Source organism: Macrobrachium rosenbergii, chromosome 44 (genome assembly GCF_040412425.1).
Source record: "Macrobrachium rosenbergii isolate ZJJX-2024 chromosome 44, ASM4041242v1, whole genome shotgun sequence".
NCBI lineage: Eukaryota > Metazoa > Arthropoda > Malacostraca > Decapoda > Palaemonidae > Macrobrachium > Macrobrachium rosenbergii.
Genome location: NC_089784.1, coordinates 40,038,908 through 40,066,019, shown reverse-complemented (window position 1 = coordinate 40,066,019; position 27,112 = coordinate 40,038,908). Strand labels below are relative to the sequence as shown.

The 27,112-nt window shown below is 40.5% G+C and overlaps 1 protein-coding gene across 2 annotated transcripts in view; it reads right to left on the bottom strand.

Annotated features, from left to right (window-relative positions):
* Nucleotides 1–27,112, bottom strand: part of Mfe2 (peroxisomal Multifunctional enzyme type 2) — a 130,561-nt gene that overhangs the window by 71,498 nt on the left and 31,951 nt on the right. For both annotated transcript variants that reach the window (XR_010850420.1, XM_067088388.1), the window contains exons 4-7: nt 26,250–26,394; nt 20,237–20,364; nt 7,847–7,963; nt 4,578–4,732 (exon numbers count right to left, since the gene is read on the bottom strand). Coding sequence is in view for 1 of the 2 variants with exons in the window: in XM_067088388.1 (XP_066944489.1) it covers nt 4,578–4,732; nt 7,847–7,963; nt 20,237–20,364; nt 26,250–26,394 (545 nt within the window). In the remaining variant the exon portion in view is untranslated. The remainder of the gene's footprint in view (nt 1–4,577; nt 4,733–7,846; nt 7,964–20,236; nt 20,365–26,249; nt 26,395–27,112) is intronic.

The following is a 27,112-nucleotide window of genomic DNA, read 5'->3' as shown; positions in this document are numbered from 1 at the left end:
CAGATAAAACTGAAAAGTTCTCATATGGAGACTTCCCAGGGAAACAAATTGCTCCATGGAGACTGAGGTACCAAGAAGGATCATCCATTGGTTCACAGAGCAGGTTTGACGGGCAAGGAATTCGTCGACTTTCTTCAGGCATGACTGAATTCTTTTGGGGGAGAGAAAAACTTGAAAACTCTGAGAGTTTATTGTCATCCCCAAATAGAGATTTGTCTGTGATGGAACCAGCTGGGACTTCTGGAGGTTGATTAGGAGACCTAATTCTTGAGCTAAATGAAGGATCTTCAGAAGGTCCTCCATGCACTTCTCCTTCCATGGTGATCGAAAGAGCCAATTGTCTAGAAAGAGAGAGATGTTTATCCTCATCAGATGAAGCCACTAGGAGAGCAGAGCAAGGACTCAGGTGAAAACTTGCGGAGCAGTCGAAAGGACCAAAGCATAAGGCGTGAAACAAGTACACTCTGTTGCGAAATACAAATCTTAGATATTTCCTAGACTTTGGATGTACAGGAATGTGGAATTAGGCATCTGCATGTCTATAGTTCGTGAATGGATGACATGACAGAGTGACTTGTTTCCATCTTGAATTTTGTCTTTTCGACAAAGAAATTCAAGGCGCTGATGTCCAGTACCATCCTCCATCCCCCTGATGCCTTGGGGACTACGAAGATGCAGTTGTAAAAACTGTCTGACTTGAACTCTTCGACTTTCTCAATGGCTTTCTTCTTGAGGAGAGCTGAAACTTTGTTAGAAAGAGCCGAAAACCTCTCTGATCCTACCAAGTAGGCGGTCAACGAGATGGGCATGTTGACTAATGGTGGCTTCTCCCTGAATGGAATGGAATAGCCATGTTTCAGCACTGACACAATCCACTCCTCAGCTCCCCTTGCACTCCACCTCTCCCGGTAATGTAGGAGACTGGCTCCTACTGGCGCGTAGAGGAAAGGATCCTCACTTCTGAGCAGCAGGCTTGGAGGAGGACTTCTTAAAAGGGCAAGACAAGAAATGCAGGTTCGTCCTAGGCCTTGACTGAGTTCTGGTCCTGTTACCCCAAAAAGGGCAGTGGCTGAAGTGGAGAAATGGTCCTGGTACTCGTAGACGAAGAATCCCTGGGGCACCTAGAAGAATGAGGTGCTGGCAATTGAGAGGAGAGTATAAAAGGGCAAACTTCTGAGAAGCCATGAAGCTCTTTGTGGTGGATGAGCACCAGAGCTCTCTCTTCTTCAGTACTCCCATTGCATAGAGAGAGGCTAACTCTTGAGAGCTACCCCTGATGCCCCTATCTATGCATGACAGGACATTCAGCCAATCTGCCACAATGTCCTCAGGAAGTGAAGAGCAATTCCTAATCTTACTGACTAATGCACCCACTGACCAGTCCAAGAAACTTATCACTTCAAATACTCTAAAAAGGTTCTTCAGAAGGTGGTCAAGTTCTGTAGGGGAGAACATCACCTTAGTGATGGTGAAGGTTGATCTCCCAAACGAGTCTATAAGTCCTGAGAAGTCCCCCTGCGAATTAGTTATAAATGATTTGTTTAACCAGACCTCTGAACCCTTTTAGGGTTCTTCCCAGGCTGGAAATCCCTCTTGGAGGCAGTCACTCCCAGTGAGGGAGCTTCTCTGGTGTCGTACAAAGAATATCTCCAATGCACCAGACAAGAGGGAGGATAACTGAACGAAGACTTCCCCTGCTCTCTCTTCTCCAAAAGCCAACTATCCAGCTCACTGAGAGCCTTCCGAGCGGAAGATGAAAGCACCATCTGCGGCAGCCTGGAGGAGCTGGTAGACTTATCACTGATGAAAAAGGTTGAAGCTGGGGAGGCCAGGGCCGCAGGCATGAAGAATCCTGGAAATTTCTGCAGCAAGTATGTCAACAAAGCTGCATAGGCTGTTGAGGGGAGCAGAGACCCATATTACCTTCTTCCCCTCTTCCGACGAAACGGGATAGATATGACTCCTGAGGCACCAGACATGTTGGAGAATGTGCAGATCGTTCCATGGAAGGCAGAGTCCGTCTGTGTACTGAAATCCTGGGGACTGAAGGGCACTCTGATACTGAGGGGTGCTTGTGCAATGACGGGCGCTTGGGTGTAACTAGAGGATCAGGCGCTAATGGGAACTCAGGCACTACCGAGAGTCTGGGTGTAACTGGGAGTTGGCTGCTCTTGAGCGCTTGCGAGACGACAAGGAGTGTCTTGGAGCAAACGCCTGGGTTTCCGTATAGGGAGTTCTGGAGAAAAGCGTTCAGGGGGATCCCAGAAACTACACGAAGGCTGCTGCAGGGACTCTCAAAATCTCTTGTAAGGCACTGGAGGGGAGTCAACCGTATCCTCCGCAGGCATTTTCAGTGGCTGTGATTCATCACTAAAGTGCCACTGGTGCCTTTCCTAAGGGCTGGAAACCTTGGAACTCGAGGACAGCCTACTCAATTCCGACTGGATGCCTTTCCAACGGTGATCCTTTGTCATGACCTGGGAAGTTGCAACAGGTCCGACTGAGAGGACGACTGCCCATGGGCAGACCCCACCGACCTCCCTTTGACCTCCAGTATGACTGCTCCCATGTGTAGGGGAGTACCCCAGTGACCTTTGCCTAGGAGCATCCACAGGACAAGCAGCTGCCTCCTTCACTGACACATCACTAACACTAACAATTTTTTCCACTTTGTCCATAAGGATATCAAACCTTATGTCCTGAATCAATTGGGAAGCTCTAGTAGGAGTAACAGAATGAAGGGGAGAAGAGGTCCTAACAAAGGTTACCAGAAGGAGAAGAAAAATCATGCATTCCCTTAGTACTAGCCTTAGCTGAATTAACCTCTTGCTTCTTTTGCTGCCTTTTCAAACAATCAGTCTCTCTTCATTTACGATGTTTTACCTAAATTTATTTGACCAACATTCACATACTTGACAGTGGTCATTCAGATTACATTCTTTTACTTGACAGTTCACATATGTATGTCATAAGGATCAGTGGAACTGGAATAAAGCCCAAAATGTCTCAAAATCCCAAAAACAGCTGTTTCCCAATTCATTTGTTTACCAATGTAAACATATCTCTCTTGCGCTCAAGAAAATATTTTATCACTGTTGGCATTTCATCTCTAATCATCGTAAAAATATTTAAAATGTGAATTTAATATATAGGCAAGACAAAACCAAACAGGCTGCAGCATGTTCACCGAAAACATAGAATGACTGTGTGCATACATATGTACCATTCGCACACGATTGCGTTTATCTTTTGGTTTGAAAGAATAAAAAATTAGAAAATACAGTGAAAATATAAACAAGAATACTGTAGCATAAAATATAAATACAAAAGTAAAGGATGTGTGTTACTGTACTTAGGCACTGATGTAAACATACCTCGGTTATTCTCTCTCTCTCTCTCTCTCTCTCTCTCTCTCTCTCTCTCTTTTTGTACCCTATGCATATGATTGCATTTATCTTTTGGTTTGAAAGAGTAAAAAAAAATGAGAAAATATAGTAAAAATATAAACAAAATTACTGTTGCATAAAATATAAATAGAAAAATGAAGTTCTGTGCATATCCTTTATAAAATGTGAATTACTGTATCAAAAACATAAAAACACAAACCAAACAAGCTCTGTCAAGTCAGGTCTACCTAGTGCTCTTCACCCATCCAACACTGCATCCCCATCCCCTCCCAGCCATAGAAACTACTCTGCTGCTCCATCCACCTACCAAAATAACACCTCTGAGCCTTCTTCTACACAACCTTGCTGCCCCTCCTCCCCGATGGCGCAAAGCCATCTGCCCCCCACCCCCATGGAAACTTCTTGAGGCCTTCCCCACCCCCTAAAACCCCATCTCAGCAAGTCCGAGTCTAGGCAGCGTTACCAAAATTTTCTTGAGGCTGCGCAGCATTGCCAACCATCGGGGGGGAGTTTTTCTAAATTTTTAAAAATTCATATACTACAGTATATCTTTGGGGCCTTGATCCCTGGTCCAGGGAAGTCACATAATGTCCAGTTCCAAATAATGGCGATCCGGATAATTGAGGGATTAATATATATATATATATATATATATATATATATATATATATATATATATATATATATATATATATATATATATATATATATATATATATATATATATATATATATATATATATACAGTATATACGTATTCACCAATCTGCACGAGCTTTTGTAAATAAACTGCTCTACTCTGGCTTTGTCTTCTCAGTTTGAAAAAATATAACATTTCAGTTTTAGAAAAACTAAGAGTAATAATGAATATGAATAATATAATAAAAATTAAAATCTCTAATAAGTTTTAACTTGAATTTTCATGAAGGGAACAAAATAACTATCAGTGTTATTACAAGATGTACTGCCCACACAGATACCCACCAGGTAAGGATTCTTCATCTTTTGCTGTGTCCTGAAAGCTGCTGAATTCAAGACTAGGGCGTATGTAAACTGATGTGTTTTATTAAAAAATATTTAATTTTTAATTTTTTTTTTATCCTGCTTCCAACTGTGTTAAATACTGTATTGAAAAAATGTTAATCAGAATCAATACAAAAGCAGACTTACGATTGCTAAAATTGCTGTCGCTTCACGGTTTGAAGTTGGATGATCGGAATCAGTAAAATCGGTGATTGCATCCCAGTTATCTCTAACAGCTTCTGGAGTAACTCCTTCATTAACAGAAGTTCGGCAAAACTTTCCTTTTGCACGCTCCCATCGATCTGACAAGTAAAAACAGTACATGCTATTTATAAAAATAAAAATAAAACATTGATTTTCTGTACAAAACCATTGCTTTACTGCAGCCTCCTGTAATACTCATTGCAGTCAAAGACAACTTCCACCTGGTCAGATAAGCAATCATGGCTCCAAAGCTTTTATCTTAAATGGAAATGAAATAAAAAAATTTTTTGTTTTGATAGCATAGCAGCTGCCTGTCCTAAAAGGCGTTGCACTCTCATAGTTCCCCAGGACTCCATAAGACAGACCAACCAATCTCAAAGAGTTCTCTTATAGTTGATCTCAGCCACAATACTGCGTGTTGGCACTGTGATAGAATATACAAGACTCAGGACAAGGGGGCTCTATCTCCTATCCACAATGACTACCTTGGTTTTCCAGTCACCCTACTTGCACAGATGTGATAACAGCACGTATGTCGGCTATCTTCCTCATCACACTCTGGTCTGTCCAAGAGTTCATGTCCCCAGTGTTTGCTCGGAAAAATGCAATCATCATAACCTTAACACTCTAACGCCAAGCCTCTATTTACAAAAGTGTCTGTCGCATGTCGGCGGCGTTCAGGAGTTTGCGCCGAAGCGGAAAAAAAGTTTTTTTCAAAAACTTACAGTATGCTTAGTTTTTAAGATTAAGAGTTCACTTTTGGCTCCTTTTTTTGTCATTGCCTGATGTTTAGTATGCAATCATCAGAAATGAAAAAAAATATCATTATCATATATAAATATATTGAAATATATGACAGAGCGAAAAAAAAATTTCATATATAATAATTGTATACCAATCACGCTGTGAGCAAAACGGTTAAAGCTAACGAGTTATTTTTTTTCTTCGTATTGTATACTAAATTGCAATGATTTTGGTATATAACAAATTGTAAAACGATCAAAGCAACACAGAGAAAATATTATAACAAAATGATGCATGAATTTGTAACGAGCGGACGTAAAAAAATGTTTTTTTCAAAAATTCACCATAAATCGAAATATTGTGCTAGAGACTTCCCGTTTGTTGCAAAATGAAGGTAATTGATTGAATATTACTAGACTATAAGTGCTTTAGCTTACAATTGCAGTTTTCAACCATTTCAGTCGAGTTAAAGTTGACCAAAAGTAGAATTTTTTCTATTTATTGTGATTTATATGAAAATATTTCAAAACTGATAGAAGCTACAACCATGAGTTATTTTTTGTTCTATTCTACATGAAATTGCACACATTTCCAAATATAAAACTTTATGTAACGACTAAAATAAAATGGTGCAAACATTACGACAAAGTGACGAAAGAATTTCTGAGATGTTCGGCAGAGTTACCGCACAGACGTAAGGAAAAAGCTTTTTTAAAAAATTCACCATAAATCGAAATATTGTGCTAGAGACTTCCAGTTTGTTGCAAAATGAAGGTACATGATTGAATATTACTAGAATGTAAGTGTTTTAGCTTACAATTGCAGTTTTCGACCATTTCGGTCGAGTTAAAGTTGACCGAAGGTTGAAATTTTGGCACATCGTGATTTATATGGAAATATTTCAAAACTGATAAAAGCTACAACCATGAGTTATTTTCTGTTGTATTCTACATGAAATTGCACACATTTCCATATATAAAACTTTATGTAACGACTAATATAAACTGGCGCAAACATTACGACAAAGTGACAAAAGAATTTGAGATGTTCGGCTGAGTTACTGCGCGCGGATGAAAGGGAAAAGTTTTTTCAAAAATTCACCATAAATCGAAATATTGTGCTAGAGACTTCCAATTTGTTGCAAAATGAAGGTACATGATTGAATATTACTAGAATGTAAGAGTTTTAGCTTACAATTGCATTTTTCGACCATTTCGGTTGAGTTAAAGTTGACCGAAGCTTGAAATTTTGGCACTTATCATGATTTATATGGAAATATTTCAAAACTGATAGAAGCTAAAACATGAGTTATTTTCTGTTGTATTCCACATGAAATTGCACACATTTCCATATATAAAACTTTATGTAACGACTAATATAAACCGGTGCAAACATTACGACAAAATGACGAAAGAATTTATGAAATTTTTAAAGGCCGTAAGTTAAAATTCACCATAAATCGAAATTTGTGCTAGAGACAAAAAATGAAGGTAAATGATTGAATATTACTAGAATGTAAGAGTTTTAGCTTACAATTGTGTTTTTCAACCATTTTGGTCGAGCCAAAGTTGACCGAAGGTTGAAATTTTTGTAGTCGACGTACACGGTACGTCCACTCGGCACCCAACAGACAATTTTAGTTGACGTACGATACGTCCAGTCGGCGTTTAAGGGTTAAGAGAGTGAAATTTTTTATGAATTATTACGGACACACACACACACAGACACAGAGAGAGAGAGAGAGAGAGAGAGAGAGAGAGAGAGAGAGAGAGAGAGAGAGAGAGAGAGAGAGAATTACAAAAAAAAATTGACCACTGATTAGCAACACTCCCCTTCTTGTCATGTTAAATGACATGTCTGACAGCTTTTGCCTTCAACCTCCTTCTTAAAAAAGACGAGGGAAGAATTTGTTTGTTCAAAATAATACGAATTTTGTAATTACAGTTTTATTATTATTATTATTATTATTATTATTATTATTATTATTATTATTATTATTTAATTTTATTAATCTTATTACTTGAAAATTAGTACTTATTATTAGGTAAAAAGTTTATTTATCATACAAATAAACATACCTGTATACATGTACCATAAAAATTCATCTCACTAAAAGAGAGAGAGAGAGAGAGAGAGAGAGAGAGAGAGAGAGAGAGAGAGAGAGAGAGAGAGAGAGAGAGAGAGAAATTATTACTTTTAATAATATTTAATGTTATTTAATTTACACATAAAAGCTTGAAAACTTATAAATTACATAAAAAATTAAACAAACACTTTTGCTGGGTTTCTCAGTGTTCGCGTCTGTGAAAAACTCGGGTATGACCATTAGTTAGGTTCCAATGAAAAATTCATGTATCTGTGAATTCGTGCAACTCGAATAGCACAACTTTGAGGTATTACTGTACTTAGAATTTGTGTTCTAACCCATAATCCCCATCACCATTAATTTTAAAATATGATGTACTTACATTTTGCAAACCATCCACCTGCACCTTCAAAAAGCCCACCAGTCTCACTGCAATCTTCATGGCACAGCCACAAAACCAACGGGGCTACTAAGTCAGGTCTAAGTTGCTCAAATAAATCTGGAAATATTCAAATCGTCATCATCTATTACTAAAAGCAATTTAAAAGTTGATGTATCTAAAATGGGTATAAACAAACATTTAATAAAATTACTTTTTTCATACAATGATAGCCAACTACTAGACAAATTGTGGATGTAAATTTCCTTGTAATCATTAACCAGTGGTGGAACTGGTGGATGAGGCTGCCTATGAGGAAAATCCCTTTCTCACCTATGGAGTTCATCACATTTTGTTTGGTTGTCACTGACAGAAGATACCTGATGAATCACTCACCCATCTGCTTCACTTACTTTTCTTCACTTGATGGGTAGATAGGGAAATTCAATATCACCTGATAGCTGGGTGATCTTAAGAGCCACAATAAAGTTCTAAAACCTTAGGCTATAACAAAATCTCTGTGAAATGGTCTTCCACATTCTTTGATGTATTTTCCAATAATTGACTGAATTTAGTGACACCTTAACTTCACAGACCTCAAGACATCGGAATTTGTTACTTAGCAGACTCATCTAAGTAAAACTAAAAGTATTTCATTCTTAACAAAATGATCCACTAAATATGCTAGTTAGCTGATGGTGGAATGAATGCCTCAAAGCAGACAATCTTTTGTAGCACTGGAATAATCCACTACATAAGCTAGTTATCAGACAGTGAAACGAATGCACACAACTGGCGCTTTCCTGTTTGAGCCTGTGAGCATGAGTTCTTTGTCTTGAGAGCAAGTAAAACCATGTGCCAATGTTTGTATGCTTCAGTTGTTCATTTGGTGTCCATTCTCTGCTTCATAAAGGGTCTATGCTGTGTATTAGTGTGATTTTTTTTTTTTTTTTTTTTTTTGTTTTTACAAGTAAAGTATGTGCAGCTCCAAAAAAAAGAAAGCATTCTTTGTTCATCTCACAGCCACATGTTCAGAAACTCTGAGATATGTGGTCAAATAAAGGGTAATTGTATGCAGCTATGTACAGTAGTGTATTTTAGAACAGGCAATCACACTATTCTTAATCAAGCACATAGAAACAGCTCCTTACGCGAGTCTTTTTAAGTGATTGTACCATGCTTCTTTATTTCACAGTGTGAGCCCATGCTCTGAATTATAAGATTTGAGGTTAAAATAAGTTCAGTGAACTCATACGTGTGCTACAAAATAGGAAATCAAATGTATAAAAAAAATTCCTTACAGTAAACCCCCCGTATTCGCGTTCTCATGGTTCGCAGACTCAAGCATTCGCAGGTTTCTCTGTGGAACATATCTAGCCATCATTCGCGGAAAATTCGACCATTCGCATTATTTTTCACTGAGAAATATTCACTAATTACTGTATCTTCACATAATTTTCATGAATAAATGCACTTATTGTGATAAAACTATTAAAATACTCAGGTATGAGCATTTTTACAGGGTTTTTCTTGGTTTAAGCTATCAAAATGGGCAGTTCTAAGTGTTTTTAGAGGGGTTTTAAGCATTCATGGATTTGACAAGAACAGAACAAAGCTTATAGAATAAAGTGACAAGAACAGAACAAAGCTTAAAGTGAATTAAAAGGAAGCAAAGGAAAACGTACAATATGGAAAGTGGCCATATGATTGCTGTGGGAAAAGTGTGAGGGTGATCTCTGTCCTGTGTTCCGTATGTAAAGATGGTGTCACAAGAGATAGTCAGGATTTTACACATGGAATAAGAGATTTTCAATGCCTGAAATGAACTGATGGAGTATATGGGGAAGAGACAGGTGATGAGATCCCACAGTTGTGACAACTAAGGCTTAGGAAAGGTACAACATTTTTGTTACCTTGGGGAAACGGCTGACTGTTAAGCAGGAACTGAGAAAGCATTAAAACTGAAAGTAGCTGCAGCTTCGTGCAACAGAGAAAGACTGCTATACCACTGCTAAATAAAAATGGACCCTGAAAATGAAAATGGAGGAGATTTTGAAAAGGTGTGACTATGTAATGTTAAGATTAATGGCTGAAAAAAGTGGGCAAATCATATCAAGGACAATAAATTGGTGGAGAGATGTAGTACCAAGAAGTTGGAAAAACGACTGAGATGGTCTGCACACAAGATAAAGAATGAGGAGCAGCTGGCAAGAAAATCAACAGTTGTGGAGGTTGCAAGATAAAGACCTAGGACATCATGGAGAAAGGAGACAGATGAAATCTAGAACTGATGGGAGTTCTGGCAGCAAGAGCACAAGACAGATAAGAGTGAAGATCTCATTTTGCATCTAAAACTATGAAAGGAAGAGTTTGTGCACAAAAATTTATCGTGAAGATGAAGAACAGGGGTATATTATGCATTATGTAAATACCTTCAGATAGGGGCATTATTATATTTTAATATATGCAACGTTAATATGTATCTATTTCTTATGTTAAAGTATAATCACCTCACGACCCATTTTCAAACCCACCATTGTGCACAAGTGCAAGGGTCAGTTTGAAAATGGGTCATGGGGTAATTATAGTTTAGCCCGCAAATTTGAAAATGGGTCGTGGGATAATTATAGTTTAGCTGGCAAATTTGAAAATGGGTCGTGGGGTAATTACAGTTTAGCTGGCAAAAATGTTTACATCGGTTAGGACAGTGTGAGCAGCAGCAGTCCAGCAGCCAGTTGTCTTAGACTTGGACACAAACCACCGGCAGGAGTTTTTAATCCTCCTTTCTACCAGTAGGGCCTGGAAGGAACTGACTTTCTCATACAATTTTAGAAGCCTGATGTAACAACAATGATCATGGCTTAACTTTATTCCTGGGGGGTGTGCTGCAGTGTTTACCTTGCACTGTTCACAGTAGTTCTATAATGCTTGTCATCGACTTGGCATGAGTCGTGATCAAAAGTCTGAACATAACCTCCTAGTATACCTAGGCGCCGCTCTGGAATTCATTACAGGTAAGGGTTAACTTGAGAGCGGGTCACTGGTTAGGCCCTTGTTAAATTCCACCCCTTATTGAAATGATTCTATAAGTAAGGCCTTACTAGTCTTGAAATTAAGTAATCATCGAAATTTATTGACTGTGTTAGCAGTTCTTATCTCCCTTTGGAAGTGTTATGTTTGTAATATGCATTGGTGCGAGGACAGCCATTAACAATTTAAAAATGTTAATAATTCAGCTTTAATTTGATTTAATTTAGTTTTTAAACCGATTATTGATAGGCAATTTTAAATGCTTTGGCTTTCCATTATGCTTCTCTTGTTTTAATGATGGCCTATCATAATTTCAGGTGATTACCGAACTAAATTAGGCATATATTGTGTACCCACTACTTTGCATCTCAAGTTGTCATAAATTTTTCAGAACCAAAAAACAGGTTTTGACATAGGAAAAACAAACAGGTTTTGACATAGGAAAAACAAACAGGTTTTGACATAGGAAAAACCTATTTTTGGTAGTGGCTATCGAGTCCTCAAGGATTAACCCCCATGGTGTGCCAGCGCCCCATGGCGACTAGACTAGCATCAAAGAAATATTTTAGCCTGGTCTTGTGGGCAGGTATTGTGTCATAATGAAAACACTAAGACACATGATAGAGTATACTGGGCTCAAAGACAAGAGGGCATTTTCCCTTATCTTCAACGAAGCTGAACCCAGTTTTTCCCGCGTCAAAAACTGTAAGAGTGACTACTTGCGCATGCACGTCTGCCATCTTGTTTACAACCAGGGCAGGCAAAAGACCCGCCCCATTACTCTTTGCTGGTCAATGTAGGATGATATCTTGCCCAAATCCCATGCCTTTTCATCAGGGAAGTGGGAGGGTTTTGAGGATTCAACAGCGACTACCAAAAATAGGTTTTTCCTACGTCAAAACCTGTTTTTTGATAACATAGTCACTTGTTTCATCCTCAAGGAGCTTTACAAAAGAAATTGACAGGTGACAAAAGATTTAAGCTCTCAAAATTTTAATCTCAAAAACCCAAATAAAAACAAAAAACATTTCTGGTCCAAGGTCAAGCCACAAGTTTCAAGCTCCATTCCTTATTCTTAAAAACCTTTTGGGGTTTTGGTAACAAGAAATGAGAAACTAAACAAGAACTTAAATGAGAAACTAAACAAGAACTTGCATTTTTAGGGTCAAGTTCTGTAGTAGCTTACCTAAGTATGCTGGGTGTGGTTGCAGTCTTTTTCCATCTTCCCCAGCAATAGTCAGCATACTCACCCATTAGGAAGACCCCTGGTTTTTTCTGCTGTAGAGCCTATGGGGTCAGGACTAATCATACCACCTATTGATATGTAGTGTAGACAAATTTGTTCAAATTCATGGCAGTAATGTTTTAAGAACACTGTCTCTGATGCCCACCCTGTACTTTCAGAGACTTCTTTGTAAGAGACATTTCTGAAGAAGGCCAACGACGTACTTACTTTCCCAATTTCATGTGACCTAGGAAAGGCATGTGGGTTTGCCTTTTTAATGAGGGACACTAAAATTATTCTTAGCCCTTGTAGAGAGTGTGGTTTGTTCATGCTAGGGTGTAGGAAAATCGGACTTCTGGGATGTTTGCCGTGACCTCTATGTAAACCTTAAGTGCTTGAACTGGGCATAATGTTTTGTCTGCTAAATTGAGTTTTCTTATAAGAATATGAGATTTCCTTCTTAAAGGATCCTTATTCTTGGCCAGGAATGATTGGCCAGGGGGCAGTTTGTGTGATATATCGTCCTGGTCTAAGAGAGCCCAGTTCACTAATAAGGGCTCCTGATGCTAATGCAATCAGGAAGATCGCCTTTTGTAGCATGTGAGTTGCAGTTGTGTTGGGTCCACTGAACTGAGGGGTAGATAGAAGTCTAAGTATCTTGTTCAGGGACCAAGTAATTGGAAGTCTTTCGGGAACAGGTCTTTGTAGAGCAAACGACAGCAGAAGGGAAGTAACAACTTCTATGCTGGAGTCAATCCCGAATCCATAAAGCAAGGGTTCCGTTAATGTTGCCTTGTTTGCCATGATTGTTGTAACCGCAAGACGTTTGTCTTCAAAGAGGTATATCAGAAAATTTATAAGTGTTTCTACAGAAATCTCAACTGGGCTCTCAGAAAGGATATAATCTAACCATATCTTCCACATGGACTGGTATTGTTGGACAGATGATATCCGTAATTTTTGCTCTGACTGAGCATCCACAATAAACTGTGACTACCTGTTACCCAGGAGGCAGAGGTCCTGGGTGAGTTACTATACCCCTCCGAAAATGTACTGTAGTCCTTTTAATTGGGGTTAAGTGATCCTTGTATCCCTTTTGGGGGAAGGATCCTGATCAGCTTCTGAAAGCTGCATGGGGGATTGGATTCCTTCTGGAAAGTTTCTCCCATGGTTAACTGAAGGTTGTGTCCCTGATCCTTCTGGGTTCAGCAAGGTCATTTCGAACTTCATTTGTAAGAAAATCACCTCCAAGAGGAACTTCCTCTATTTCCTCTGCAGGGTTAATCTGGGAGGTACTGGAGACTGATGTTACTTGGTTTTGGCCCAAATACAGATCTTCTGAGAAGGGGTTAAATATTTGCTGCCGGAGTTCTGCCAGAAAGATATACTGTCCCCCTTCCTCCCATTTGCTGAACCCTACCCATCGTGCCAGCTTAAAACGAGCTGTTTCGTCCTTAAAACTTGCTGCCAAGAGCATACTACAAATTTCACACATATCTGGCGATCAAGCAAATTTGTCTTGTTATTTACAAGGACTATGTTCATGACAGGTGGTATGGGCCATACCAACTGGCAAAAAGCTACGGAACACTTGAGCTGAGGGTCCTGTAGTGAAAAAACTAAGTTGTTATTAGAAACTAATTAGTGCAAGTTGTTTTTAATAAGGGACACTTTTGTAAAACCCTGTATCGTTAGCATATGACATCTTAAAGGTTAATTTGATTACTAGTGTGTACATGTACAGTGAACCCCTATCATTCACGGGGATCGTCCCATAAACCCCCGTGAATAGGTCAAATCCATGAATGCTTAAAACCCTCTAAAAACACTTAGAACTGCCCATTTTGATAGCTTAAACCAAGAAAAACCCTGTAAAAATGCTTATACCTGAGTACTTTAATAGTTTTATCACAAAAAGTGCATTTATTCATGAAAATTATATGAAAATACAGTAATTAGTGAATATTTCTCAGTGAAAAATACCACGAATGGGCGAATTTTCTGCGAATGATGGCTAGATATGTTCCACAGAGAAACCCGCGAATGCGTAAGTCCGCGAACCATGAGAATGCGAATACGGGGTGTTTACTGTAATACCTTTTATAAAATATCTATGTTAACCTGAACCTCAAAGGGTTTAAGTTAATTTTGATGTCTCATATGGCTGTATTACTTAAATTGTTAGTCCTTTTGCAATGGCTATGTGAATTTTAATTCTAAATTGTCATGCCATTCAGACTAATCTTTTATGGACTAATTTGTTTAACTAATCCAAGCTACTGTTTTATAAGGCTTAGGTTAATCCTTTTAGTATAATCTACATTAATCTAAGCATAGAAGATTACTTAGAGGGTTCTCACTTAACTTATTCTAAACTGCTTCTTTTTCTAGGTTTATTGAAAACCTAAGGTTATAAACTATATAAAAATTAATCCTCTTGCAATCTGGTTTTTGTTTTATGTAGCCCAGACTACACTTTTGTCTGATAGTCAGTCATGCTGTTTCTAAATTAACAGTAGGATCCCCTTAAAAATGGATTTCTACTTAATCTGATTAGGCTATTTCCTGTTCTGGTTTTATATCACTTGTAAGGGTAGTAGGCTACATAAGAATTTACCAGTGTTATTATCCTAGAATACTGTTTATATGTACCCCAAGGTTTATTTGTTCTTTCTTAGCCTAGTACAGTACTATATTAATTAAAAACTACTCTATTTCCAACAGATACAGGTAGAAAACTATTTACATTAAAGAAACTGACAAGTAGGCCTATGCTCTGTCATTGTCTCACAACATACGAATTTGATGCATAGGCCTATGCTCTCATTGCCTCAAAATATAAGAAACTGATGTGTAGGGCTATGCCCTGTCACTGCCTCAACATATAAGAATCTGATGTGTAGGCCTACGACCTGTCATTGTCTCTAGCCAACGGCAGGACTTAGCTGCAAAGAGCCCTGACTTTTACTACAGTGACATGAACCTCTCACATCCAAAAAATGCCTTGCTAAGGATACAAAAACCCTTAAGGCTTATCAAAGGATCCCTGGCCCAAGGAGGAAGTCCACCAGTCTCCTTAAAACACAGTTAACAGTGTTCAGCACAACTTACTAAATGTATAACTTCGATGGCGTTACCCAAGTTTAATATATATTCTCGGCTCCTTGAATCAAGAAATATCACTTAGCAGACACAATACCTCTCTTGGTTGGAAAAATGTGGACCATAACAGCTGAATCAGGAGGAAAGAGGAAAAATCCCCTGGTCAATACACCCTAGTCTTCCTAGCAGACAGCAAGGGAGACAAGAGAGAGACTTTCAAAAAGGAGACTCTTTGGTCAAACATTTGTGAGTGAGTCAAGTCTCCCAAGTACAGAAACTGATAGCTTCATTAAAGGAAGAACTGTGGATATCTAAGCACAACAACTGAACTAATTCCTTAAACCTGAGGGGACAGACTAAATGCTCCTCTTTATGAACAGGAGGCAAAGGAGAATACTTGTCAGGAAGAGCAAAGCCAATAAGAGTCCTCTTCCTCAGGGACAAAAGTATCCCCAGAACCAGTTGGTCCCACAAGACCAGACACTAAAGTTCTCACATTCCATCTGGCAAAAACTTGAAAGTCAAAAGCTCTCTCACTGTGTTGACTCACTGACACCTTGCACAGACTTGCTGAAGCATCAAATGGACTCACTGACGCCTCAGACTCGCTAACACCCATGTGGGCTCGCTAACACACGTGCGGACTCGCTGATGCCCATGCAGACTCAGAAAGCCTCTTGCCGAATCGCTGACACCCGTGCGGACTCACTGACACCCCATACTGACTTGCTGCTGGCTGTGTGGACTTGCTGACGCCTCATGCCGACTTGACAAGGACTTGTGCGGCCTCGATGGCACCTTGTGCAGACTGACAATATACAGAGAACTATACACGGATTCGATGCCTTGCAGAAACTGACAGACTAACAGGTGAATGTGAATATCTGTCATGCTTAACTTAAGCTTGAAAAACAGTCCATAAAACCACAAAAGCCTGGGCACAGACATAACAGTGGCCTGTCAAAAACAAAACTTGGACCATCAGTGATCAAAGGGGAGAACTGGCATGAACATTTATTCCTAATAGCCTAACTACAGACTCAGGACTACTGGCAATGGTTGCAGATGTAATGGTATAGAGGGATGAATAAATTTGTTTTATTTAGCATTTCCCAACGTTTTGTGTGAGAGAGAGAGAGAGAGAGAGAGAGAGAGAGAGAGAGGAGAGTGTAATTGTCGTAAGTGAGTGCTTCGGTTGTTGGAAGAGGGATGAGGTCGTTAGTTTGTTTACGGCGCTGTCTGTCTGTCTGTGGAATATGTGAAGGATTTTTCAGTCTTTTTGAGTCTTGAGTCAGAGCTAGTGCTGGTCAGTCGTTTGGTCTTGGACAGTTTTTTTTGTGTGCTTTTTGAGAGTTGTTGGTTTTTCTTGTTTGTGTACTGTTCTTGTTGTGTGTATAGTTCTATCTTCTTTTTTATGTTTCCTTGTTTTGTTTGTGTGGTTTTGGGTGCTGTGTTGGTGACCGTGGACCTTATCCATCTCCAGCAACCGAAGATCAGGGTGAGTGTTGCGTGTTGTGTTGTTTGTGGGTGTGAATTCCGCCACATAATATTTGGCGCCCAACGTGGGGCAGCTGTTGGTGCAGCTGCAGGTGAGATTAGTGGCTAGTAGTGTGACTGGAGGGAATGGAAGAGGAACTGGTGAGGTTGAGAGAGGAGTTGCGGCTGGCAAGAGAGGAATGGGAGGCTGAGGGGTGAGAATGAGGAGTTGAGGAGTCAGTTGGAGGAGATGGGAGGAATGCTAAGAAGTGCAAAAGAAGAAATGAAAGGGGAGATGAAAGAGTCAGAAGAGAGAATGGAAGAGAGAATGGAAGAGAGGATGGATAAAAAGTTGGAGGGAATGATGAGAAGTGTGGAAGAAATGATGAAAGGTATGTTCAAGGGTGTTTTTGGAGAAGGGGCTGTTGGAGGCAGGTTCTCTGGAACGTGTGAAGGGCAAGAGAGAAAGAAAAGGAGGAAGAAGTGAATGGAAGCGTGAGTGATGAAAGTGATATGGGAATAGGAAGTAAGAAACGAGGGAATGAGAGGCAGGGTAAGGAAAAGGGGAATGAAAAGCAAGGGAAGGAACAGAGGGAAAGTAAGGATAAGTCAGGGGAAGAAAAAGGGAAGAAGGGAAAGGGAAAGGAAACTGGTAAGAAGGGTAAGGAAGTGGGAAAGGCAGGAAAGAAGGGAGAGGGTGAAGGCAGTAGTGATAGTGAGGTGGATGGAGGTGAGTGGATAAAAGTGGATAAAAAGAGGGGGAAGAAGAGTGTAATGAGTAAGATGAATGTAAGTGCAGAAGTGGACTCTTTGTATTCGGAAGAGGGTATGAAAGGACAGAGCGAAAGTAGCGAAAGTGAGAGTGAAAGTGAGAAAGAAGTGAGAAAGGCTATGTATGTGAGGGAGGTACCCGGTGTGAAAAGTATAATGAGTATGGAAGTAGGGATGTGCATGATTTCTTTAGGGAGTATGAAAGGTTTTGTCAGGATAAGTATGGGGAAAGTAAGAGAGTGTGGGCACGAGAATTAGGAGAGTATTTGACTGGGTTTTTACTTGATATGTATAGGGTTATTATGAGTGTGGGGATGTTGAGTATGACAAGGTGAAAGCTAGATTAGTTGAGCAAGCGAGGCGTATGAAAGCGAGTGTTAAGTATAAGAGGAAGAATGAATTTGATGAGGCAAGAATGAAAGCTGGGGAAACCTTGTCACTGTATGCTTGTAGGCTGGAGACGTTGGCAAGGAAGAAGTTTGGGGATGATGGGATAGATGAATGTAAGGAGTTAGTACGGAAGTTGTTAGGGACAGTGCCAGATGGAGTTAGAGAATTTGTGAACTTGAAGCGGAAGGAGAAGAAAAGATGGACGAATGAAAGGTTGACTTGGGGAGAAATTTTGGAAATTGTAGAAGATTATGAGCTTGACAGGGTTATAAAAGAGAGCAGAAGTGTAAGTGTAAGGGCTGGGGTAGATGAGAGAGTACCAGAGTTCGGAAGCTTTAGGGATGCAGTGTTGAGGGGCCCAATGAGAATGGCCGATAGTGTAATAGATAGGAGTGTAAGAGCAAGTAATGTAGAGGTGCCAGTGAGGATGAATGATGGGTTTGTAAGGGAACAACGGGTTGGACGGGTTAGGGATAGTAGTGTACAAAGGGAAGGTCGGTGAGTGGAAGTCGAGTGAAGTGTTTTAGATGTGGAAAGGAAGGACATACAAAGAATGAGTGTAGGTGGGCTATAGGAGCGTGTTTCGGGTGTGGGCAACCGGGACATTTGGTAAGGGAGTGTACGAAAGATAGGGGGGTTAAATGCTACCGGTGCGGACAGGTGGGTCATGTTGCTAATGGTTGTAGGGGTACCCGAGTGAATGTAATATGTGGCAACTGTGGTAAGAATGGGCATTATGCGAGAATGTGTTCAGAACCGAGAGCGAAGTGTGACGAATGTGGAATGGAAGGGCATGTATCAAGTGTATGTAGACGAAAGAGGGTAACTGTGACAGCGAATCGGGAAACTGAGTGTGAAGGGGGTTCAAATGGGTGGATCCTCCAGGATGCAAGCGGTGCGTGTGATGCATGTACGTGAGGGGTTGTTGCATGAGGGGGGCTTTGCTGGAAAGACTGACGAGTGCATGAAGCAATTTGTTTTGATAGAGTATGGCAGAAAACGTAAGAAAGGGAAGAACGTAAGTGAACGGAATGATCGTAAGTTGTGTGATAGGGGTGTGAGTGCCAAAGTGAAAATGAGTGATAAAGCGTGTAATACGGATGAATGGGATGGTATGAATAGAACGATATAGCATATGCGGGTTTGGTATAACTGAGTTGACTGAACGTGTAGGGGTAAGTGAACGGTTGGAGGTGAGCGAAAGTGTAAGAGTAAGAGAGCGTAGCAGTGATAGACGAGTGATTGAAAGCATGAATGAATCGTTGCAAGAATTGGAAAGGTCAATGAGCGAATGGGATGGGTTAGTTGAAGAATTGGGGGAGGTATTTGGGAACGAGTTAGAGGGTATAGATGAGATTGTGGATGAAATTGAGAGTGGTAATACTGAAGAAGATAGCGTGAATCTGAGAGAGAATGGAGGAGATGATGTGAGTTTGAGTGTTGCTAGGAGAGAGAGTGATTCTGGGAGAATGATTGCGTGCCCGCGAACGCGATCTAGAGGACCTGCTAGTGAGCATCCGTGGGTGTTGCGTAAGGCGATTTGAAAGAGGTGTGAAAGGTGTTGGTTGGGAAATGCTAAAAGGGGGGAGAAATATAGAGGGATGAATAAATTTGTTTTATTTAGCATTTCCCAACGTTTTGTGTGAGAGAGAGAGAGAGAGAGAGAGAGAGAGAGGGAGAGTGTAATTGTCGTAAGTGAGTGCTTCGGTTGTTGGAAGAGGGATGAGGTCGTTAGTTTGTTTACGGCGCTGTCTGTCTGTCTGTGGAATATGTGAAGGATTTTTCAGTCTTTTTTTGAGTCTTGAGTCAGAGCTAGTGCTGGTCAGTCGTTTGGTCTTGGACAGTTTTTTTGTGTGCTTTTGAGAGTTGTTGGTTTTTCTTGTTTGTGTACTGTTCTTGTTGTGTGTATAGTTCTATCTTCTTTTTTTATGTTTCCTTGTTTTGTTTGTGTGGTTTTGGGTGCTGTGTTGGTGACCGTGGACCTTATCCATCTCCAGCAACCGAAGATCAGGGTGAGTGTTGCGTGTTGTGTTGTTTGTGGGTGTGAATTCCGCCACAATGGCAGCACTCACTACATGTCGCGATTGGTTATGTGACCCAGATGAATCACTAGAATAACTGTGGGACAACGGGGTCAAACACAAAATCTAGACCTACTGAAGATATAGACCTACCATAACTGTCCTTATACAACTGCAATCTAACTCTGTCCAAGGAGGACCAACAGCAAAGGCAGGAGACAGAGGGCACAGTCCTTGGAATGTTAGTCTTCGTCTGGAAACCCTGGGACTACCAGGCCTGTGGTTGTATGTATGTGTATATATTGTCAATAAAGCTAGATTTTAAGAAAAAAGTCTGATGTAACACTTTGAACTCATACATGACAAGGCAAAACTAACCTTGAGGCAAGATATCTTCAGTAAGACGAGTTCCACCTGTAGGAGCTATGGTATTGCAATGAATATTGTATTTCTGTCCCTCTATAGCCAAAGTGTTGCTCAGACCTAAAAGTCCCAGTTTTGCTGCACTGTAACAACAGATAAAAAAATAGTTTAACATTTTTATTTTAATACTAAAATTCAAATGTACTTTAACATATAACTTCAAGAGTGACACATAAATATTTATTTTCCTTCAATATGCATCATTCATATACAGTACTGCCCACATTCATCGTCTCTGAAAAGCCCCAAACACTAGAGCCTTTTATCAAACAGACAGATGACATGGCAGAGCCACGATGCATTTGCCACCAGAAGCCTTAGGTGCACAACCACATCAATCACAAGCTTTATTTCTTTTTATCAAACTAATAGCCAGACTTGTGACTACTTCCAAGTGTCTTGGATAAAAACATCAAATCGTAGTTATGGGCACAAATCTAGAGATCAAGTAAATTTGACCTTCAGCCTCAAATACTTGTGTAAAGTACCCTGCAATTTTTCTTACAGTAATGAGCAGCAGGCCCAGGGTTCAGCTCAGTGTCTCCCGAAGGAATTAAATTTAACAACATAAAATTAGTAGCACAACTATTAAATACTCATAACATGAACATAAAAATCAAGAGAACAATAAATAATAATAATAATAATAATAATAATAATAATAATAATAATAATAATAATAATAATAAAATGTACATATGAACTATTGGCCTAGGCTAAGTGTTACACTTACAGTATCCATTTGCATTGTCAAATATGTTATTACAGCTGTATTTAACCCTTAAGGGACAGGCTAAATATATATTAAACACACCCCCAGACTGGCCAAACTTTAAGGTTGGCCAGTTTAAGAAAAAACACATCAATGGAAAGAGGAAGATGAGCAAATGCACATAGTGTAAGAAAAAATCAACTTACGGCGTGGCGCTGGAACGAATCCCCCGCCGTAAGTTGAGGACGCACTGTACCCCCCTCTCAAAACTTCTATCACCCATGGTTCCGCACTCTTGACTTCCCATTTCCTCCAAAAATGGAGAAGTCTTGCTCCCACCGGCACATGGAGGACTGGATCCTCACTTGCTAGAAGAGGGTCTGGTAGATGACTTGATGACTATGCACACCGCATGGGGCTTGGTACTTAGTCGGGACTGATACCCTGCTCCGCCATCATGAAAAGGCCACTGCTGCAAAGGAGAGGCCACCCTTACACTAATGGGTGCCACAGGTGTCTGAATCGGCTGCTTTGGGCGTTTAGTGGACTGTGTTACCATGTACTGGGTAGTCTTCTTCTGAAGCTCTGAAGCTACACACTCCAAAGTAGCCCTGGTTAACAGACTATCTGGGTCCAATGGGGCAAAAAGCAGAGACGATTTCTGAGAAGGAATGACTCCTTTAGTGACAAACGAACACCCCAGCTCCCTCTTCTTCAATACTCCTAAGGCAAAGAGAGCAGCCAATTCTTGCAATCCATCACGAACCGCCTTTTCCGCACAGGATAAAACTCCTAGCCAGTATACAGTAAAATTGTTCTGTAGAACTGTGCAATCTCCAATCTTCTGTCAAAACTCCCACTGTTCAATCAAGGAAGCTGAATATTTCAAAGACTTTGAATAAGTCTTTCACTAAATGACCCAACTCTGTTGACGAAAAGCCTATCTTGGCAGAATGACGAGATCAAAGAAGCTAAGTCCTTTGGTTCTTGCACTGTAGTCAAAGGTTTCTTTAAAAGCCTCAAGATGTTATTGAGACGATGATGAATCAGTTCCATAGAGGAGTCTTGCACCACCAGAACACTGACACTAGTCAAAACTGGCTGCATTGGACGACCAGCAGTAGTGGTATGAGATGTTAAAAGCTTGTCAGGATGTGGCGCCAAACGAGGCGGTGCATGTGGCAACTGAGTCCAGCAAGACATCACAGAAGAAGTCGCCAAAACCGATGAACCATCAAAGCCCTGAGAACACTCAGTTAAAGTCTGATCTGGCACAGAATGCTTCCTAGTAAAAGGTTGTTTAGCAGGGCGAGCCGATGTAGGATGATCGGCGCCAAATGATGGTCAGAATGTTCAGCTCGGACAGCGAGCTCTCCTCCACTCAGGCGCTCGTAATCCACTGCACCAAAGTGTGTCATTGGACATTCGAGTCCTACCAAACGTTCGAAATGTACTGTAGTACCACCCACTGGCCACTTGACGCCAGCCGACAGCCTGGCGCCAGATGAGCAGGCACCAAATGGTGGTTGGAGCGTTTGGCTCAGAAAGCAAGCTCACCTCCACTCAGGCACTCGTAATCCACTGCATCAACATACGTCACTGGGCGTTCGACTGCTATCAAATGTTCGAAATGTACGACAGAATCACTAACTAGCCGCTTGACACCAGCCAAAAGCCTGGTGCCAGATGTGGGATCAGCATAATACTGCCTCCCCTTACTGGGTGCTTGGCTGATACTGGCCGATCGGCGCTCTTCTTAATTAAGAGTTGCAGTACAAGCAACTCATGAGACATTGGGATGTATTCCTGTCCCAGAAGCTGCAAGAAGGTCGGGAAATTTGTTCTGGATCTCTGGAACGCTTACACGTAAGCAGAGGATTGTGCTTGGGAGCTGCTGACTTTTACAACAGTATGACTGTACCTCCTGCCCACATCAGAATCTGGGTCCCTCGCCGATACGGAGTGTACATATACTCGGAAGCCTTTTCAATGGCTGTCCATCAAAACCTGCGGACAGCAGGATCAACTGGGGATAACTACCTGAAAGCAAAAACCCCTACGGACTCCCATGGACCAACAGTGTGCCTTCTCCCTGGTTTAGGGGAGTCTGACACGGACTGAGTTTAAGAGATCCGATAGGGTCAGATAGCCACATCCTCCACTACACATCCAGTGAGATGTCTTTCCAGTGGCTGTCTGTCGATACCCGAGACTGGCAACAGGCTCGACTGAGGGGGACAACTACCCATGGGCAAACCCTACCAAACTCCCTTGGACGTTTGGTTTGCCTCCTCCCAGGTTTAGGGGAGTCTGAGAGGAACCTAGGTCTAGGAGCATCAGTGGGGCGAGTAGCCACCTCCTCCATTGACACGACACTTGCACTAACATTTTTTGCACTCAACTGATTCATCAAGATCTTAACAGAAGCACCCAATTAGGTTACAGTATCTACCGTAACACTAAATTTCTTATCTATTAGGGCTTCAAGGCTGGCTAAGGCACTGGGCTCGGAAGGTAGGGAGCCAGGTAAAGGAGCTACAGGTAAAGATAGAGGACTTGGAGTAGGGGACAAAACTGTCATAGGAGTCAAAAGGTTAGACACCTCTGGAGCTTTTCTCTCTCTGTCTCTTTGAAGTCTCGCTAAATGAGAACTTACAGTCTTCCATTTCCCCTGATCCCACTCCTTACACTCATCACAGTTAACGTCAGGAGAACAATTTTGCCCTCTACAAGAGGTGCATATTGTATGAATGTCATACTTAGCAGATGTCAGTCTCGTCTTGCAGCCCTTGCTGCAATACCTAATACTATGAGCGCTCGAGTCTGACATATCCAGTCACAATTATGGAAAAAAGCTGATTAGTGCTACCAAAACTACAATGTACTTCACCAAATTCGGCGATGTCCGTAAACAAACGGTGAAAACAAATCAAAACAAAAGCTACCCAGCGACCGATGTTCAGTCGATGAGTGGCAAGAACGAATTGAACACCTGAGCTGGTTGTACCTATTCTTTCCTGAAAGTGGGCAGGGTCTGTCACCTACACCAAAACAATAAGAGCGCTACCGTGAAATTTTAAAACTTAAGCTGCTGTGAAAAGCAGGGACTAATAGTAATGTAATTACTTGGTAAGTTACTATATAAAACTGAGGATGTCAGCATGATGGAAAGCCTCCTAAGGAGAAGGTCAACATCACGTTATGAACAGCAATACGACTTCATGACGTGATTAGTTACATGGCTTTAAAAAGATCCCCTGGACTGATAATGGGACCTTCCAAAAGTTGACAGGTAGTTTCCAGCACCCACTCCATCTTATCTGGTAACCCCAAGCGTTCCCTTAAAAGCCTTTCACTGGTGTCTGCCTCCATGTAGGATAGTACTTCTGAGGGTCTGGGAAAGATGTCTCAAGCAAGTGGCTCTGTCCTTAGGGAAGACCCCTAGCATTAGACGAGCTATTCTCCCATTTACAAAAAATTACAATGACCTTACACCAGGAAGAAAAAGGTGTCAAGGATTACCATACATTTGTCACAACCAACCTTGGAACCTCTACCCTCCATCCTACTTGCAACATTAATGAGGGTACATTCTATTACTACAGCTGTTAGAAACTTGAGGCCTTTGGGGAACTCCTCTGTCTTAACTAATGATGTCTAGGTTGCAAGGGAGGCTAATTTGGAGGCAGAGCTTGTATCATATTTAAATTACTATAAAACCCAGTCATAAACCCTGTGACAGAAGTGTCTTCAAAAAGATATGAGGAGGTGGCTTAATGACTAAAACCTCAGCAGAAGACAGGGGCAGTGAGTGACATCTCTTAAATGCTGATGATGGTTGATTGGAAACTTGTTTTGAAGTTGATTGTTGAAAGAAGTTGGCAAAAGTTGCATCCAACAAACATTCTGCTGAAAAGCAGAGAACTCTGCAGCTGATTACATCAGCAAAATATATAATAACAGAGGTGAACTGTGTACAGTCTGAGTTAAGTGGGCTCTCAAGAGACAGTTCATGAACTTTATGGTGGGTGAGTGAGTGTGTACAGCCTGAACAGGCTGGTGCATACAGCATGGGCTAGGTAAGGCAGGAGAAAAGAGGCAGCAAACCATGCAACACAAACTGACTGAGGTGTATACGAGTGCTGTGGCACAGCACCCAAGCCAGGTGAATTGACTGAGCTTTACGGGCTGTCTCGTGCAGCATCCAGGACAAGTGAAGCGCACAAGAGATTAGATCTATCCATGTGTAAGTCACTGTATCTTCTCTCTCCCTGGTTAAGGAACTTGAGAGATGATATGCTTCTGGCCATTTTGCATTTGCCCTTGCCTGAAGAATAATTTTTCCTAGTCTATGACAGCTTTGCTATATTAAAATGTGAGGTATACTGGTCAGAGCAGAGTCCTTTGAAGGGACAGAACTACTTGACGTTGGTGTGTATCATGGGGCATGGCCTAGTTCTTGAATCTGAAGCAATGATAGTTTAGAAAAGCAATTTTTGTTACATCTTCCTGTGGAACAAATTGCTAAAACAAATACAAGAAGGGGATTCACTAACAACCTCTGTTCTTGAACTACAGGCTGAAAGAGAAGTGGTGATGCCTACCAGACCAGCACTGAGGAGGATGAATGAACATTATGTGGAGCATAGGGCAAACTTGAATAGGTAGAATTCAAAGGCATGATCTAGAGATTGCTGGTACCACAGTTTAAGCTACCAAAAAGTGATGGACTTGTGACGAAATAGCATTAGGAACAAAATTCCTATCATACCTTGCTGCAATAATAAAGTAACATCTCTGCTATCATTTCACCCACTAAGGTAATTATGGAGTTACACTTCTACAGTCAACACCAAACATGAGAAAACACAACTATGAGGTGATGTCTGGTAGCTTCAAATAATCAAAACAAGACATTATTACAGGATGTGCATTCACACCTTATGTGACGAGAGTGATGCAATGCAAGGACAGTAAACTGGTAGCAATCCATTGTGACCAAAAAGATGTAGTTCTTTACAGTTTAGGATTAAAAGCATGCCTTGGCAAGTGAGAGGGAGTAACCTTGCAAAAGAACTGTCATGAAACTGTTGGATAAGCTTGAGTTCTGGAATAACTCTAACCCACCAGTCAGGAAAAAAGGCACTGCAATTGTAAAACCATAAGTTATTCTTCAAAACCAATGGCTTAAATTTAAAAAAAGTATAAAGTAGGCACAAACAATAAATTCATATGAGCAAAATCCATATATCTAACCTGTAATTGGACTGCCCAAAATTTCCATAAATTCCAGAAGTAGAAGCAGTCATGATGATACGCCCAAAGTTTTGTTTCTTCATTATTGGAAAAGCTGCTCTTGTCACCAAAAAGGAACCTCGCAAGTGTACTCGATGAATTAAATCTATAAATTTCAAAGGTTGTAAAATATTAAAAAATAAAGATTAACAGACCGCCCTCTATGATAAATAAGAAATATTCCATACCTTTTCAGCACAGGTAAAATATTGCATTAAAAGTGATTAATGATCAACTTCTTGATTACAAGTTCTTGTGAATGCTGTACTAATTATATATGTACTTTTGCATAACTTAAAATTGGCTATATGTACTATGAAAGTTCTAAATTATTAGAGGGTTTCCAGTATGAGAAGGTATAGCATATTTGGACACATTCTTCAATAACAAATTCTTGCTACACATGAAATACAGAAAAAATATTTGAAAATGGTGATTACATGAATCTAAAATATTTGCAACTAATTTTGAATTTTCATAATATACAAATCTTTAATCTGCTGAGTCAACACTGACTACATCACCCAAAACATTATTATGTAAGAGAAACAATTTAGTGGTTATTAATATTCAGCATCTACTGTACTTTCTTGATATAAAAATTAACTAAAAGTTTTTTTTACACAAACACATCTGTTTACATGAGTTTATCCTGTGTAGTCAGCAGTCCAACCAAAGAATGAAGAAAAAGAGCACCCAACCATGCATCTCATCCCGCATTCCAAAAGGTGATAAGTCATTCCCCCAGATTGTATGGGCTAGCCAAAAAAGTGCAGATCTGAGAGGAATGAGGGCCCTCTGTGATAACTGATGGGTTTGCATTG